At 41.6% G+C, this 17,813-nt stretch overlaps 1 protein-coding gene across 6 annotated transcripts in view; it reads right to left on the reverse strand.

Moving 5' to 3' along the window:
- Positions 1–1,268: 1,268 nt before the first annotated feature.
- The window catches only part of pde4ba (phosphodiesterase 4B, cAMP-specific a), a 97,806-nt gene continuing 81,261 nt past the window's right edge, over positions 1,269–17,813 (reverse strand). For 5 of the 6 annotated variants that reach the window (XM_029500931.1, XM_029500930.1, XM_029500934.1 and 2 more), the window contains 8 exons: positions 10,313–10,406; positions 7,195–7,478; positions 6,934–7,098; positions 6,270–6,369; positions 6,008–6,162; positions 5,773–5,895; positions 5,087–5,269; positions 1,269–4,971 (listed from right to left, as the gene is read on the reverse strand). In XM_029500931.1, coding sequence (XP_029356791.1) covers positions 4,531–4,971; positions 5,087–5,269; positions 5,773–5,895; positions 6,008–6,162; positions 6,270–6,369; positions 6,934–7,098; positions 7,195–7,478; positions 10,313–10,406 — 1,545 coding nt within the window. In that variant the 3' untranslated portion in view covers positions 1,269–4,530. Of the gene's footprint in view, positions 4,972–5,086; positions 5,270–5,772; positions 5,896–6,007; positions 6,163–6,269; positions 6,370–6,933; positions 7,099–7,194; positions 7,479–10,312; positions 10,407–11,262; positions 11,508–17,813 lie in introns of those variants that run through there. The other variant, XM_029500936.1, reaches the window with a different exon arrangement.

Genomic DNA, 17,813 nt, shown 5'->3' on the forward strand with positions numbered 1-17,813 from the left:
TGAAAAAATGGTAGAGAAATTTGTTTTGGTCCCAACTGGATGAAATGAGCCCAGAAAAGGGAGTGATACGCTAAGTTTGAAGTGCTTTTGGCATGAACATATGGTGGCCTTTCTGGCAATACATTTGAATTACACCTCCTTTGCTCATTTTGAAAATTGTAACAAACTTTTGAGAAAAATCCAAGATTTTCAGCTGTTGTGCTCAACACATACATTCCGTTGTTTGTATATATCTCAGGGCCTTATGGCATATCAAGACAATCCTGTCAGTGTGTGCGGGGCTGACTCTGTCGCAGTGTTCCTGTCTCAGCACATTAGAGCCAAACCTCCTGCGATGATGCAGCAAACGCAATGACATCAAGAAGGACGAAGAGTAACCTCGTACAGATGTGCTTCCACATGCTATGATATAATTCAGTAGTCACTCTGCAGAACTTTTGTTACACCTGAAGTTGCTGGGTCTTCTGACATTTAGTATATATATACTCATATATTTTTTTTTTTTAGTTTAGTAACTTAAAGACAAAATCACACTGTCAAGTTATCAGTGAACATTTCTATATTTATCCAGTGCCATTCCACTAAGATTACCATTTTACCAATTAGAAAGGTTTAAAGAGACGTGCCAATATAATGTAACATCATCAATTAACTGACGAGTTGACTGCCAGAAAAGGATTTGACTGCTTTTTAGTTGTTGGAAATTATATATTTTTTATGCTGACTTAAGACCTTTTTATGTAAAGCATGTGGTACAAGGCATATCTTTGTTTCTTGTACAGAAAATGCTACACAAAGTTTATTATTCTCATCCATGTAGGTATCTGACTAAACAATATGTAGCATAACCATAACACATTTATTGGGCACCTATTGTTTGCATATTTACTGTAACTGATATAAATCCATTTAATGGGGTCTTGATCAGATACAATATAGTATCTTCTCGATCTGTAATTGTTTGTTTTGGTGATGATAATTGGTTCACAGCACTTTGGACTGTTCGGGAGTCAGGAGCACTGCAAGCCTCCGGGGGCCAGAAGCAGGGATTTCTGAGCAATGTTGATACTGTTTTACATATTCATAGCTCTCTTTTTTTCAGCACAGGACCCAGGTGCACCGTTTTGTATTGGGACACAGCCTAATGAAACATGACAAACATGTGGGAACACACCAGAAGCGTGACTGTGACCCACTTTGTTGTTCACACCCATAGTGGAGAAAGCTAGGCTGTGAGGTGGAAAAAAAAAAAACCCAGGAAAAACAAATATATTCATGCTTTGCTTTTAATCACTTCATAGAAAAAGTATTTCAGATTTATTTTTGAACACAATATACAATATAATACCATACATTGTGTGAAACATTGAATAATCCACCTGCAGTAACTGGCGGAGATGAACATATTATAGACATTTAAAAAAAAATTGAAAATAAAAAATAAAACTCCCATCTCTCATGCGGATAGTGCTAAATCTGGCTAACCATTTGGACACTACTAGGACCAAAATAAGCTTGAACACGGATAAACAATGCTAATACTGACAAATTAGAATTTTAAAACTGCTAACAAGATTGGTCAGAAAGAGTTCACACATTAGAACAACCAGATACATAAGACCATGTTTTGCTGTTAATTCAGAACAGTTCACATCGGTGCCGGGCATATTGTAGCATGCTATCAATACTGAACCGGCCTTATCTACTTTTACATGAAGTGCGTTAAGTGTAAAAGGAGACAATCACTTTGCGTTTGTCAGTCGAACCTGTGTCTGGCCTCTTATATCAGCAGTCTGCATTCAAATGCTGGATGGGAAAGCTTAGGTTGTGACAAGTTGCTGCTTTGTGTGTGTTCCATATCTAGTTTGCATGTATCCTATATCCAAGCCTATGCAGTTTAACATGTCCTCTGTGCCACCTCTGGGTTGCCAAATTGCTGCAAGTCAGATGAAAACCTTGTGCATTTATGAACCAAAAAAGGTTTTCCCATTTGGAAATTTTACAAAAAATGAAACAAAATGTGGGAATCAAAATTCTGACTATTTGGAACTAAGGAAAATTTTAAGAGAAACACTAGAATTTCTAGAAATACCGCAATATTAATTCAAATTCAAAATGATGTCAAAATGAGAACATTTTTGGTTTATTATTCATGCATACTGTGATTAAAGTTTTTTCCCATCCGACATCACGTTAAAAGATGATTTTGACCCTAATTTAAAAATTAAAAGGCTGTTTAAGTTGCAAGGTTTTCATGTGACAACAACATGTGTTTTTAGCTGCTCTGCCGGGCGCTCAAAACATTGTGCGGATATATATACACACCCACACACACATATATATATATATATATAAATATATATATATATATGTGTACGTGTGTGTGTGTGTGTGTGTGTGTGTGTGTGTGTGCATTAACAATATATAATACATATATAAAAAGACTCTAATCCAGAGTCTTCTACACATTAGACACCACCACTTCCAGATAATGCAAGTGCATATAAATTAAAATATATTTTACACTTAACCAGTATCTTATTTACAAGATTAAAGTATAGAATAAATACACACTGTTATAAACAGCAAAAAGGACCAACTTGAGCTCCTAGCGACAAAGGAGTGGAGTGATAGGGGTAAGGCCAGTGACAAAGTCAGTACATCTAAACACACATGCTTACAAAACCTCCCATACATACAGTCTGCACACAAAAGATTGCACTTAAGCATGCTGGAGTGAATTAGATGAAGTACCTTTTGAGTATACCGGTAAACTAACATGAAACTGGAGATATGTTGACTCCAGATGCAAACCATTTTCAACCCACCTTCCCCACTGCATTAGGAGAAACAAAAGTATTGTGTATTATTTGGTTTGCTTTAGCACTAGAAAGCCCAATTAGTTTCCATTTTATCATAGGGGACAGTCTGCCATGCTGATTCCAGCAATTCCATCTGTGCCACATTCCAAAAACTCAACTGTCCTGGAAACCTCATACATGGAGGCGGGGGGGGACTAAACTGACGTCAATGAGCAGAAGCAGCACTTGAGGGATTTTTATCGTGAGGAAGAAATAGCTGGCCTAATTGTTTTGGGGCTGCGTCTGTGGAACCCAGAGGGGTTTGTAAACCATGTGAATAGTGGCGTTGATGAGGGGCTGAGAGCGCCATTCAGACAGGCAGCTGTAAGAGCACCTTTAATCATCTAGTCTGGGCCTGATTGCAGAGGGGCATGCAGAGGGGCAGTGGGGCATTACATCAGAAAGGTCTGGGGTCAGGCACTGTTCCAACCAACAGGATTATTAAGACTGCAACATACCTGTAGGCTCAAAATAGATTCACCACTGTTGCACATTTTGTCCTTGGGAGTCTTAATTTCTGATTTTATCATGTATCTAATTTTTTTTCTTGAGTTTTTTTTTTTTAAATTGCTTGTTATTCTGCTTCCCTTATTTGGTGGTAGGTTGAAGCTCACGAGGGTTTGAACTGGGCTAACCTCCATTTCAAACCAAAGCATAAATAAAATGTCTTAATAGCTTTACAGTGACAAATTTGCAGGAATACCTGCAGTTGCAATCCTCACCAAGTAATTATTAGCTTAAAAGTAATGGTTTTGTTGTGAAAAGATGGGATGCCCCAACGGTCTGCAGACTGTTACAAAGAATAAGAGGAAATGAAAGATATATAGTAGATGTAGCAAGGAAATAGATGTGATATCTGAGTGGGACATTCATTGACTCATCTCATCTCATCTAGAAAGCAAACAAACAAACTACTAAATGAAACACGAGTGAACAAATCCTTAGATTTCCATGTATAAAAAAGGTGTGCTCAGGTTTAGAGAAAAAAATAAATGTGGATTGAATGTGTGTGTTCATGTTTCCATATTTAGATGAGTTGTTTGTCGACATTTGTTTGGATTTCTCTATTGTCCAATACATGGAAGACTGTTCTCTTTATAACGTACAAAAAAGCTTTTGCTCTTTCAGATAAAAAAAAAGACATTTCACAGACATACTAGAGTTTTCAATAAATAAAAAAAAAAAAACTATTATAAAGACAATAGTAAAAAAGGCACACAAAAGTCCTTTGACAAATGGTACAGGAAAAAAGTAAACACTTTCTCGTGCTATACAAATGTGTCTCCATCAGTAGATCTTACTTTATGCTACTTCTAGATCATATCTGTAAAAAAAGTCTTAAGGTACAAAACTTCTCTCAGTAGTGTCAGTGTCCATTTAATGCCAGCCCAGAAAAGTAACCATTTCCCAAACTGGCCGAAATCCTTCAAGTTCCACCCCTCATCCCGTCTGTCTACAAAGACTGAAATGTTCGCAATAATTTCCTGAGAACTCTTAAGCTGCTTTACTGAAACTGTCCATCCGTGTCTGGCTTCAAACACCCAGTGCAAGACGCCCCTGTGCAGGCCAAAACCAAGCCTTTGCTTCTGCGGGCTTATGAAAAAGCACAGCTGCAAGAGGATTTCCCCTCTTATGCCAAAACCACAACATGAGCCTGATGACGCAAGCCCTATGTATCAGTGGGTGATGCCTCGTGTGTCACGATTTCTATTGCTGTTGTGGGCTCCATCATGCCGCCCTCATCGTTTTCCTGATCGTCCAAATAGTCTGGAGGAGGAGATCGAGAATCTCCTAGACTATCTTCCTCCTCCTCTTCTAACTCTTCTTCTTCGTCTTCCTCCCCTTCACCATCCTTCTCTATTCCATCTAAATCCTCTTCCTCTAAGGTCAGCTCAAACTGGAATTTCTCCCCGCCTCCCTGTCCTCCAGTGCTGCTGCTGTGTCCGTGCGTGCCCTGGTCATAAAATGGAGGGGAGGGACTCTGAGGGATCATACTCTGGTACCAGTTCCTGTTGTCTTCCAGCGTGTCCAAAATGTCTTGGGCATCTGGGTGCACCAGATCAGCCCAAGTCTCCCAAAGAGGGTGCACAATGTAGTCGATGAAACCCACCTGGAAGAGAGACATGAGAGTTTGTGTGAGTCTCGTGTTAGGTTTTTCTTGCACCTATGTGGCACGTTCATTGCTGCTCGTGCCTAAATTGATTTCTATGTGCTTTGTGGCCTACCTGGCTCTTTTCTACTGAAGCTGTATGTTTATCACACATGGGGCTGATCTCCATCCCCCTCTCCCGCTCTCTGTCTCCCTGGTGGAAGAACTCCTCCATTATCCGATCAGTCCACTGACGATACAGCTCCAGGGATTTAGTGGGGTTACTCAAGTCAGCACAGTGCACCATGTTACGCAGCACCTATAAGTAACACGGAATTTCAATTTAGTGAAAACAGCGCACTCCAAATGACTGTGCACCTGCACTCTCCGTTGTTCAAGCCAATACAATTAAAACAGCACCGCAACAATGAGGAAAGTACAGTCAAGGAAAAGTCCAGCAGAACAGTCAGTTAAAGTTAATTCTATTACATTTAGTTACAAAAGAAATGTGGTATACACATCAGCTTCACAAGAAACCATAGGAAGCCCATTACAGGCAAAGTGGAAAGGTAGTCCTTAAAGACAAGAAGAAGATGGATGGAGTGAGAGAAGGAGTGACAGTAGGAGCAGAGGTCAGCTCTGTGGGAGAGCCGGCTAATGACCATTGCCAGAGTAACCTCTGCCAACACTGGTATTGATTAGAGCTATTAAAAGCAGGTAAAAGACAGGTGGAGGGGTTTCCAGTATATTCAGTCACACATACGGTCTATATAATGTGCACTGGAATAGAAAAAACGAACAAAAAGCAAAACAAAAATCTACCTGTATCCTGTCCGTATAGTTGTCCAGCAGCAGCACCCCAGAACTTGTCACCTTCTTCGTCTCAACCATGGTCTTCAGATCAGCCAGCAGGCTCATGTGTTTGGACATGTCTGTAGCCAAAACCTGAGGAAAGGAGAGTATAAAACACTGTTGGGCATCAAAATAATTCAGGGAGATTGTGATTTGAATCAAGGTGACAGAAAAGGAGTGCAGAATATGAATCCCGATAAATTACCATGTCGATGACCATCTTGCGTAGGGACTGTCTCTGCTTCTTGGTGAGGTTCTGGAAGATATCACAGTTGTCTTCCTGCAACAGCTTGAATCCTACAGCCAAATGATGGTTCTCCAGCACAGACTCATCGTTGTACATCAATGCCAGCTCAGAGTCTATACAGAGGGTAAAACAGGATTATAGTCTTTATCGTGACCGCCTATGTTTGGTTATTGGAAATAGATATGTATCATTTACATCACATAGAATAATATTCACTTACTAGTATTGATTAGGAATTGGTTTGACACTCCAGGATGGTCAACATCATGAATAGCTGCAGCAAAGATGGCTGCTAGGATCTCAAGATCTGTGAAGACAGCCTGTGAAAGAAAGAAGATAAAGGGAAGATAGAACATTAAAGCACTTTTGGAAAAATGTGAAAAAATAAACAAAAACTTTCCCAGCACTGAGCAGAACCTGGGCCATTCGTGCAAGAAGTTGCAATTAAAATATCATATGTTTAACTTCAATGTCATGGGAAGCACAAATGTTTCAGTCGCGCGGGGCCTTCAATGAAAACAGCAGATATCCGGGGTCGTAATAGTTCACTAACACTTCAGCAAAAGTCCGGGGAGATGCAAGCAGGAAAAACCCAGCCAATAAAACATGTATCAATGACGGCTGAATGAAAGAAGGGAGGTTCTCTTGAAAGGGGATAGGAACAGAAGATTCAGTGGAAGGGCTGGAGTCTAGCCCTCCAGGAGCATTCGGATACATACTGTAGGGTGACATAAGAGCTCATTCTACTTCAGCATTTCTTAATTTCTGTCAGTGCACACCGATTAGAGCTGGGGGAGCTTGTCTACTTAGAGAGACGAAAGAAGAAGGATGAGGCAATGTGAGAAAAAGGGTACTGCAAGTGGAAACTCGATATTATAACTTACATCCAGGGCTGGAGTTGAGAGGAGGATGTGTGTGGACTGGGCTACGTCAGCAGCATGTAAACTGTTATGGTAGGCCACATCTGAATGGTAGTGATCTTCCAATGTCATCATGTAGGCCACAAACGTATCTACCGGGATCTTGAATGTCTTTAACAGGTCTCGCTCCTACAAAAACATCAAAACTTTATGATATGGAATATGGGCACAACAGCACGCAGACTTTTTCTTGTCAGACAATATTAAAACTGGGATTGTCCATACCTGGAAGATGGCATACATTATGCAGGTAAGAGGTCGGTTGTTGGAGTACTCTGAAACAGTGAAGATGTTCAGGCCCCACTTGTTTAGATCCTCCAGCTCCTTCGACAGCAGCTCCTCCTTATCAGTCTTGACACCAAAGCGGGATATACTGCTGCTGGAGAGCGAGGGTCCATGGGAAACCTTCTTGACCCCACTGATCTGTGTCATCAGCTGCTGCTTCTGCTGCTTCTTCTTCTCCCGTGTCTTGGATGTCGGCGACGGGATCTCCACCTCGTTCTGTTTGTCTATGGATGAGGTAAACAGTGGTTTTCTGTTTTTAAATGGGCCTGGACATTGGAAGGAAGATGCAACCAAAATTCCCATCTGCCCTCATGTTGCACAAGTCTGTGCTGCAGTATATGTCTAAACAAGGGCCGGAGGACTCAGGTGCACTGAAAAAACACCTGCAGCAGGTTAGTTCCTAAGGGATGTATAGATTGACTCATTCATTCATCATCTGACCGTCCATTCATTTTTTTTTTTTTTCATTCATGCTCCCTTCCCACCACCTGCAGTCTATCTGAACTCCCACTGTTCATTCATCTCACTCTCTCTCCCTCCCTCATAACCCTCATTCCCCTCATATCTCAGCAGGTGGCTAACGTCTCATCTCCTTTTCTATTCAATCTCATAGGTCAGCCCATTGACAGACTGAGCTGGAGCTTTCACACAGTTAAGGCAGGCGCATAAAGTCAGCCCTTCAATAAGTTGCTGCTTTATCAAACCACTTAGAGCAGAGTAGGATTTTTTAGACTTGGTTTATTTAGATTAAAAACCTATTCAAGTTGAAAGGTCTGGCCACAGATAGTGAACCAGAAAGCCCCCCCAAAAAAGAAAAGAACCAAAATCAGCTTTTAGATTTTACTCCCCCCCTCCCAGAAAAAAAAAAAAAAAAGCACAGGACAAATGTTGAAAAAGTTTCTTGTGGTAATTAACAGGGCCCCTGTGTGCAAAAACAGAGGAACTGGATGAAATCCTGCAGGGACTGGCCATCAGCATGTATGTGCGCTGTGCCCTCATCTATCAAGCCTGGACTCAGCTCATCGCTGGCCTATCAGCCTTCCCCTGTGGAGGGTTATTAAATTACCAGCTGTAATTCAAATAATCACTTTCACCCTCATGTTCTCCCTCTCCTCTCTGTTACGCTGTTTTCTCTGCCTGTCTCTGTCCCTCTGTCTCACTTCAGTCCTCCAGTGGTAATTGAGAATGGGCAATTAAGCGCTCTCAGACATGTGCTGCGTGGGAAAAAGAGGAAGAGCAATATATTGCCCTCTATTTATTACAAGCCTCCATTAGAACCACTGCTGTATAGGGTTTGTGTGTCTGTCTGTGCACGAGCGATTTGATTGTGAGGCAACAAGTAGGTGTTTTTACTTCCCAGTACGCTCCATAACCTGGGTGTGCTCTGCTGCTGCTGATCAAAGGGAATTATGATAGCATTATGCTGTGAGGACAGCTGTGGCAGGAGAAAGGCACATGTGACAGGCTATGTTGTCGGCCAACAATCCATAATGGAAAGCCCAAAATCCTTGTTTGCGATGGGAAGCCTTAGGATCTTTATTTATGGAGGGAATTATCCAGATTCCATGAGCATTGTTTTACCAGTCAACAATCTGTCTCAGCATCACCAAGGCTTCGTGGCGGCTCTAAGAACGCCCTCTTCATAGCCAGGCGTAATTTCTTTGATCCTGAATGAATGCTTTTAAAAAATAATATGAAGCAGAAGTACGTGCATTACTGAGGGGATATTAATCTTTATAGATTGGGGGGATTAAACCGTCCTGCTGGTCATCTGAGGCCAAACCAGGAAAACTGTGCATCAATGTTTCTGCTTTTCTTTCAACTACCAGTAGAGTAATCCTGTTTTGGTTTTTTTTTTTTTGTTTTTTTAATTACTGTTATTGAAGTGATAGTCATCTATCTGGATTCTCAGGGCAGCAAGAAAGAGTGGGAGAAGTGGAAGTACAGCAAGGTATCCCTGCTGACAAAGATGCATTAAGACGGGAATGAGTCATCTAATCTGCCAAACTCATCTCACTACCAGCAAAGGGGGTTCCTCCGTACCTCTGATTTCTCCCTTACTGCAGTCAGCTCCCACCTTCCTTCCTTTGCTTCCCCCCCGTCTCTCCTCACCCTTCCTCTCACGCTCTATGATTTGGTGCTGAGGGATCCGCCAACAACACTACACCAGATCAGGATACCATTCGAATGGAAGCGCAGTGTCTATAAATATTCTCCACTACCCCCACATGCACTCTGTCTGGAATCATATTCTTCTTTCAGTTTGACTATTTACAATGTCCTTTTCTTTATTTTACTTGTCCATTGCCGAGCTTTATGGTTCAATCCTGTAGCCGTCCAGATTTTCTTAAATTTAGGATTAGTCAGTTTTCATACGAAATAAAATCTGAAAAACTCATTCCCACTGCTTCAGTGCATTTTTCCTCCGCTGACTTAACAGCGCAGTTTGGTCAGTGTGATTAAACATTTTCTATATTTGTGACAGAACCACTGTCTCTAATGAATATATGTACATACATTTTCCACAAATGCAACATAATAGATGTTAGACGAGCCACCCACAGCATTCAGTTCCAAACCACTTAACAGATTCCATCGAACTAACTCGCTTGTCAGTCAAATATATACATATATCTGCATATATTTAGAGCAGCCATCCACCTGAAGATACCCCTTTATTTCTCTTCGACACTTTGAGAAAAATTTATATATATTTTTTCAGTTTAAATTGCTATTTTGAGCCCAAAGCCATAAACATCTAGACAAAGCTTAATGGCGCAGTTATGATACGCCTCCACAGAAAAGCCTGCCAAAGCAACTTGCACAGCTTAGAATCATACGAAAGACTGAACCTGCAAAAAAAAAAAAAAAAAAAAAAATACATTGCAGCAAAGCAGAGAACTGGGTATTTGTGTTGGCAGCTGAATATGTGTGGATGTTTGTATTTTCCTGTGCATTGTGAAAAAAAAAAAAAAACATGTAATCATTCTTTGGCGTGACTGATTTTGTGAGTTTGTCAGTGTGATTTTGAGTTCATGTACACAAGATCTTCATTTACCTAGGAAGGTGTTGGAAATGAATTCGGAAACCTGATTCCCAGACCGACTCATCTCAGATAGGTGCGTCAACTCCCGATTCAACATTCTCTTGAACTGCAAGAAGGAAGGAAAGAGGAGGAGGGAGGGAGCCAGAGGGAGAGAAAGGGGGGGGGAGAGAAATGTCGTCAGTTTCCAATGAGGGAAGCCTGAGATATACTGTGGTATAGGATTCCTTGGAAAATCCTACATTGTCCAGTTTTCCTTCAAAAAACATTCGCTAAAAACATTATTTAATTTGAAGTGCACAATCAGTGAGGAGACACAACGTACTTTCCCCTCCATTTTCCCTGAAATTCATTAAAGAGCAGATCATTATGTGTGCTACCAGTGGAGACTTCATTACCTTTTAATACCCCCCAATTCACCTCCAGCAACCAATTTACAGTTTTATTACACCGAATCACATATTTTATTCCTTTGTGGCTGTTTTACTTGCTCCTGTCCGCAAGAATTTCAATGATGTCAGGAGGAAAACCTGCACACACCTCCCTACAGTATAGCCCATCGTTTTGCCAAATTTTTAAGAGGCTCATATTTTATGTAATTAACAACAGGGAAACATGCATTTGACCGTACGTGGAGATCCAGACACCGCAGTTGTTTATGACAAACTGATGCATGTGCGTGCACACACATTTACTTGAACGCACACATACAAAAAAAAAAAACACACAGCTCTGCAGAGTGCTCAAGATGGAGCCGGAGCCACAGAACACAATTCTGTCAGACCCCCATGATGGAGATATCTGTTGTTGCAATTAGGCCAGTAAACTATTGTGAAACACTCATATCATATCAAACGGCTCAATTTCTTTAGAAACAGCCTCTAACACAAGAACAACACAGTTCAGAGAGGTATAATGAAATGAGTGCAGTATCCCAACAAGGTACGTAGATTTGCACCACACACCTTAATGTAACCCCAAGACACCGACAGCAAGTAGTTGGCTTCAGGCATTTTGGACCCCGTTTTCTCGTTCCTACACAAAGCCAGAACTGTAATCCAATAGAAGAAACAGAGGCAGATGAACAGGATTCTTTCAATGCCCCCAAAAAATCCACTCCTCTCTCCTCTTCTGTTTCTCTTCTCAGCAGCTTAGAGAGCAACACGATGATGGCTCACTCTCCCTCTCAGCAGCAGAAACGGGCCAGCTCTGAGTCTCCATGCTTTTCAGTGAAGGGATAGATGGACGTTGGGAAAAGTGTAGGCACTGTAACCAGGCAAGGCGAGGAGGGGATGGAGCAGCAGCAGCTGGAGCCGTGAGCTGGGGACTCTCAGCGCACTGATGAATAATGGAGAAGGCGCAAGGGAGGGAGGAGGGAAAAAAAAAAAACTGCGAAGGAGACGGTTGGGGGAGGAGGGAGTGAGGCAGCAATGTTCATCTGACTAGAGGGGGGGTTCCTCCACTGGATTTGCCTTGCTTCGCTGCTCCCACTGCTGTAAGACTCATTCCCCCTCCTACTCTGCTGCTCTCTCTCTCTCCCTCACCATGTCTCTCCTTTTTTCCACTCCCTCCTTCTCCTGTCTCTTTTTCCTCTGCTGTAGTCTGCCAGCCCCAGCAACGCTATTCAGAACCCATGATTTGACAGAGCTGGGCGTAGGGGAGAGCCCTAATTACAGCTTGGCATTGGCGTGTATATGAACTTCTGAAGGGGGGGGTGGGGTTGGAGTGATTGATATTTGATCAGGCAAGGATTCCAGATGAAACTTTTCCTTTTTCCTCTCTTTTTTTTTCTATCTGTGCAAATGCAGCAGATAAATCCTGTCCTCTTCACTATCACTGCAATTTCATATTTTTCATGAAGTCAGCCATTGTGAAGGAATGCATTGAGCCGTGCAGCAATTCCTCCCATCTGAAGCCAAACAATGTGGGTTGGGAAAGGGGATGGGGCACGTTTTGTGGAATGTGAATGCACACTGACAGTATTTTTATCACTATTATCATCCACCCCTCTTTTAACTCTTCTGTTGTTTCCTGACATCCCAGAGTGCAGTAGTCATTGTGTAGAACTCATAAGCCTGTTCATTATCTGCACCCCATAATAATATTAGATGCTGCCAGGGCGTCTGTGGAAAGCTATTTTTAAACAGCTGAGAGACAACCAGAGTGTGAGGAAGAAAAGAAGAGGAGGGGGTGAAAAAAAAAAAAAAAAAAGAAGAAGAAAGGATTGAAGATAACTGCATCCTTCACCAATTTAGGTGACACCAGCCAACGGTTTTTCTCTCTGCTTGTGAGTAAGTGTGTGTGGGCCAATCACCAGAACACCCCAACGCCATGGCAACAGCATCAGTCGGCCGTGGAAAGATTGTTTTGAGAAGAGGAGAGAGGAGTAGAGAAGAGAGGTTTCCCCTGTCCCTTCCCAGGCAGACATGTGATATAGCTGCTGAGCTGTCACAAGGACACACCGCACACATCGCCTTCATTCACATCCGCCAATGCACAGACTGCAATTGTCCCACCCTCCCCTCCTCCTCCCCCTTCCTCCCTCCACTCCATCTCTCCCTCACCCTCCACCACTTACATGTCAATTTCTCTCCTGGCTGCCACTTGCCAACACAGTCATCAATCTCCCTGTCTGTCTGCCTCCTTGGCAGGATCAATGGGCTGTCCTTGGAGCAGATGTTGATACTCGTGCAGCGTACAAGGCTAGGGCCACCTGACTTGAATATACTGTTACATCATGACCACAGGCCAATTTCTAGGCGAGGTTGTGCTTTGTCACTTTTGTCAAAAGTCCCGTTGGTGGGAGTTGCTATGCTTTATTAATAAAAGAATATCCAGAGCCAATCCATGCAAAACGGTAAACAGGCGTTCTCAGAGAACCTTTCAAACCTACCATTTTGTGTACGTGTATGAATATTTGAAATTATGAGGAGAGAGCATAGCTTCCCAGGGAGGACTCGGGATTGTCCACCCACTAAGGGAAAGAACCAGAAGAGAAGAGGCAGGATGCAAGAAAAGAGTAAAAAAAAAAAAAAAAAAACTGGGAGAGGAGGCAGTTGTTTATATAATAGCTCACTGAATAATATATAAAGAAACCAGAAATAACAGCGGGGGATGTCTCTTTGCAATGTGTTGGAGAGCTAAGCTTCCCCCATGACAGAAAGAAATGCCTTGGTACGCACACACACCGCAGCAGCCTACAACATTATCTGCACTTAAGCACATTTGATATTGATATATCACGCGCATATTTTTGCACACGTGTAAGCGTTCCCGATGTTTTTATTGTTGAGGAGGAGTTGGCATCATGACACCGGAGAATGATTAACATGTAGAGCTCTGTAAGTCTCATTTAGATGTTCAGCTGTCTTTTGCTTTTCAACCTCCTCCCTCTCTCACTCTGGTTGAATGATCTCATTTCTACTGTCGTTGTTCCCTCTCCTAAACACTGTTGCTCACATTTCCCCATTCCTTTCTCTCTCTCTATCTGCTTGCATGGGCTTGGGTTGATTCTGCAGGGAGCTGCTGTGACGGAGGCAGAGAATCATGGATAGTAGTTCACTGTGAGAGTGGGGAATTGAAAAAAAAGAACAACGTAACTCCTCTTCCATTGAGACACATTCTTATCAGACCGCTCACTGGGGATGGCAGTCAGACGGACAGGTAGGGAAGAAGGAGTCCTCCTCCGACATAAGGCACTTGTCACGTACACATTTTTATTTTCTGTTTTCTCTGTTAGATTCAATGTTTTTTTCACCACAGTAGCAAATTTATAAAAATTGCCCACAATGTCGAATAGTGATGATACTAAAAAGTCACAAGCCCAGCTTCTTTTTTGTCTAAATTGTTTCCTCTGAATCTTTAGATTTGTTTGGATTGCAGTTGTGTATCTGAGCCACTAGTGGGCACACTATGCCCAGGGTGAAATAGAGCAGCCTGCCCTTTCGTTACAGAGTACTGACCCTGAAACCTTACAGCAACAGTGACAGAGCAGTAAACCTCCTTTCTGCGCCAAATACATAAATATGCACATAAACGTTATAAGCAACTGACTTTAATTTACCCTGAGATATGAAGAATTCATGGATAAAAATATCAGCAGCGAAATGACGCAAAATTCAGTCAACCAAATTTGTTCAGTTCATCGAAATGATCTAATATTTATGGAACACTGCGTTAACAATCATTTCTTCTTTCACAAACCTAAAGGTGTAGCTTATCTTTCTCTTTAACGTATGGCGCAGTGTGGTAGCATCGCTGTTATGGCAAAGACATAACTCAGTGGAGATCAGGGAATCTACCTACGTATGAACCGTGCGTATGTTGGTAGAAGTACAAACAATTCTGAGAGATGGCCTGACTACCTCTCACTTCCTCTGACTCATGCATCCATGCTGATGTGTCTCCACAAGAAAGTGTGTACTCGTTTATATGTGTCCCCGAACCTAAGAACAAAAAAATTATAGAAAACAACTAATTAGCTGTAAGAGCAGGAGGGAAAAGTAAGTGAGAAATTTCTCAGCTGAGTGAATCATTCTCATCACTCCTGGCTGTTCAGGTCGTCAGTAGAGTCAGATGTGGTCTGCCACATCGTTTTTTTGGCTGGAGAAGAACAGCGCTCTGGTTACTTCGAAAGCAGAAAGCATCTCAAAGTAAAATATCACACAGGCAGAAATGTCTTTGAAAGCTCAAGAGCCAAGAGTAGCTTGCAGGGATTAAAGGCACAGCTAAAGTCCACGCTCAAATGATGGACAGCAACAGTTCCCATACTTACATTTGAACAGGTAATGTCATGCACAAATCAAAATTTTTGGGAAGAGCCCACAGGAAGGAGTACTTCAATCACACTGTCCCCTGTTTGAACAAACCGACCAGCGCAGTTCAACACATCACTACGACCTCTTGCTTTCACCCCAGATGACCTGAATGTTTTCCCCCAGTCAGAGTAAGAAAGTGAAAATGACTGTGCACCTATCCATATTATGCCTAGAAACACAACTCTCAGCTATCTGTCTGGTCTTCAGGTGGCTTAAATCAACGGTCTTCTTGTATACTAACTTTAGATGCTTCCTACTTTTTAACACCACCACTCTTTTGGAGACCCCCCTCCCCAATAGACAATGTCTAATGTTGCCTATAGGTCATGTTGCGACTTTGGAAAAAGTCACTTCTAGAGAGAACAAAACAGCAATTGATGCATGCAAGTCAGTTTGACCATGGGTGAAAAGCCTTACTAATCCTGTAAGCTAAAGGCATATCCACATATATTATAAAGGCACCACCAAGAGCCAGAGGCAGCTCTGCAAATGTGTTCAAATAAAAACGTTGTGTAAAAACATTTGTGTTTTTAGTTTTCACAGACGTGGACTCAGGATGCACTGACAACACACATGATCCAATGCCTTTCTGCATGACCCTCCGTAAAAGATATTTATACACGCTTAAAGAGAAAATTGACATTACAAACATACATTTTGATTATATACCGCTACAGTAACAGTCACATTTGTGCAGTTCTGTTGGAAATTTGTGTTTTAATGTAAGGATACCTCTCTACCGTTGGACATTAAACTTTAACCACAAGGGAACCTTTGGCAACTGATGCATACACAATCAGCTTTTGCTTAAGCCAAATTACTAGCAAGCATTCAAAGTCCTCTTGGTGTAGATATTAAACACGGCGAATCGCAGAAACAACAAAACGCAACGACCAAAATCTTCTTCAAAAAGGCAGCAACCACAGTTTGTGAAATTCCTCACGAGGCATACAAGTTAAAAAAAATAAAAAAATAAAAATAATAATAATAATAATAAATTAAATTAAATAAAAGTTCCAACATAGCTCACCTTTCTCCAACCATTCAGCTTCCCTAGTTTCCTCTCTTTCTTGTCAAAGCAACAGGCTCCCATGTTTCTGTGTGTAGAGTGCTGAGCAGAGCGGGACTGCTGTCTGTTAAAGTGTCCGTCTCAGTCTGACTACAACATGAGTAAAAGGACTGAAGCTCTCTGACGCTGGGAAACGCCACAGCTCTAGTGACTCACTTTGAGCTGCGAGGTCTGACTAGGCTTTACCTCACACCCTGTGTATGTGAAGCAATGGATGATTTTGTGTGTGTGTGTGTTTGTGTGTGTGCGCACACGCATGAGAGAGACTTCTGCTTCATACACACTCCCTTGTGGGGGTAGTCCCGCCTCTTGTCTCTGGCTCTTCTTACTCTTACAGCTGGCAGTCACAACTCTTTACACTGTCAATATTGCATTGATTATTCTGATGAAGTTAGAATGCTTACTGTTTCAAGGAACACACTGGTTTTGTTTGAGCTTCAGCTACAAAGGTTCCCTTGTAGTTAAAATATATTCAGATGAAAGTTTGATGACCAAAGGTACAGAGGCATCCACACTTAAAAAAAAAAGAGAACACATTTCTGAATAAATTATTGGATTTTAGAAATTTACGGATGGTCATACATATCTAATTAAGGTCCAATACTATCTTGACATAATTAAAAAATTAAATGGTGCTTTTCAATTAATTTAGAAAATCAAGCCTCTGTAGCAGTTATGGAACAATGATCAAGCCATTGGTCACCGATTGTTTTCTCACCTCATTGTTTCATGACAGTTTATCTGCATACTCCAACCCATTAAAAAACATCACTCAACTCATAACAGGCCTTGGTCTGTCTACGTTAGAACAGTCTCGTCCTCAGCAGCGACAGCACCCCCGCACTTCACCTTGGAGGTACAGCGGCAGCTCATTTCATATTCCTCATACTCATGTTTCACATTCTGCCAAAGCTTGAATAATGTTTTTTTTTTTTTCCTTTCTACATCAAATGCAACAAATAGCCAGGAACCTTGTTAGCTGATTGGCATGATCTCGTTAATAAAACCAGGTCAAGGGTAATGGCCTATATGACAAAAAGGCAGCAGTTGTGTAATGTTTGAGTTTATGGTAAAAACAAATGAGTAAGACATCTTAGATAGCACTGAGATTAGCACTGTCAGTCTGGATATGCAGCCACATGAACACACTAACAGCATAATCCAACTCCTTATCAGGATGTCATCCACAAGAGGTTACGTCCGAGGTCTGACTTACTGACCGACCAACCAAAGTCACATCAATGAAATAGGGTCATAATACACAATGAACACGCATTTTGTATACTACTGTCTCTCAGTCACAGTCAGTGTTCATTAATGCTACCATTCTTTTTTCAAACCAAAAAAAAAAAAAAAATCTAAATTTGGATATATTCAAAGCTTAGCTAGCTTCGCACATGATAACACACATTTCAATAGGCAACACATTTTTGTACTAATTTGTGATATGTCAGTGCGCTGAAATCTAATTGTGATTACCTCAGCCGGTGAAGGGTTCAGTCGTTTTTGGGAAATTCACTTCAGTTCAATTCTGCAGGGTTTTTTTTTTTTTTTTGTTGCTTTTTTTTTTTGGGAAACGTCAGGCAAGGGTTAGTAAAGTACCCCTTTTTCTATCTGTGAGCATTTGGAA

The sequence above is a fragment of the Echeneis naucrates genome, chromosome 4, assembly GCF_900963305.1.
Source record: "Echeneis naucrates chromosome 4, fEcheNa1.1, whole genome shotgun sequence".
NCBI lineage: Eukaryota > Metazoa > Chordata > Actinopteri > Carangiformes > Echeneidae > Echeneis > Echeneis naucrates.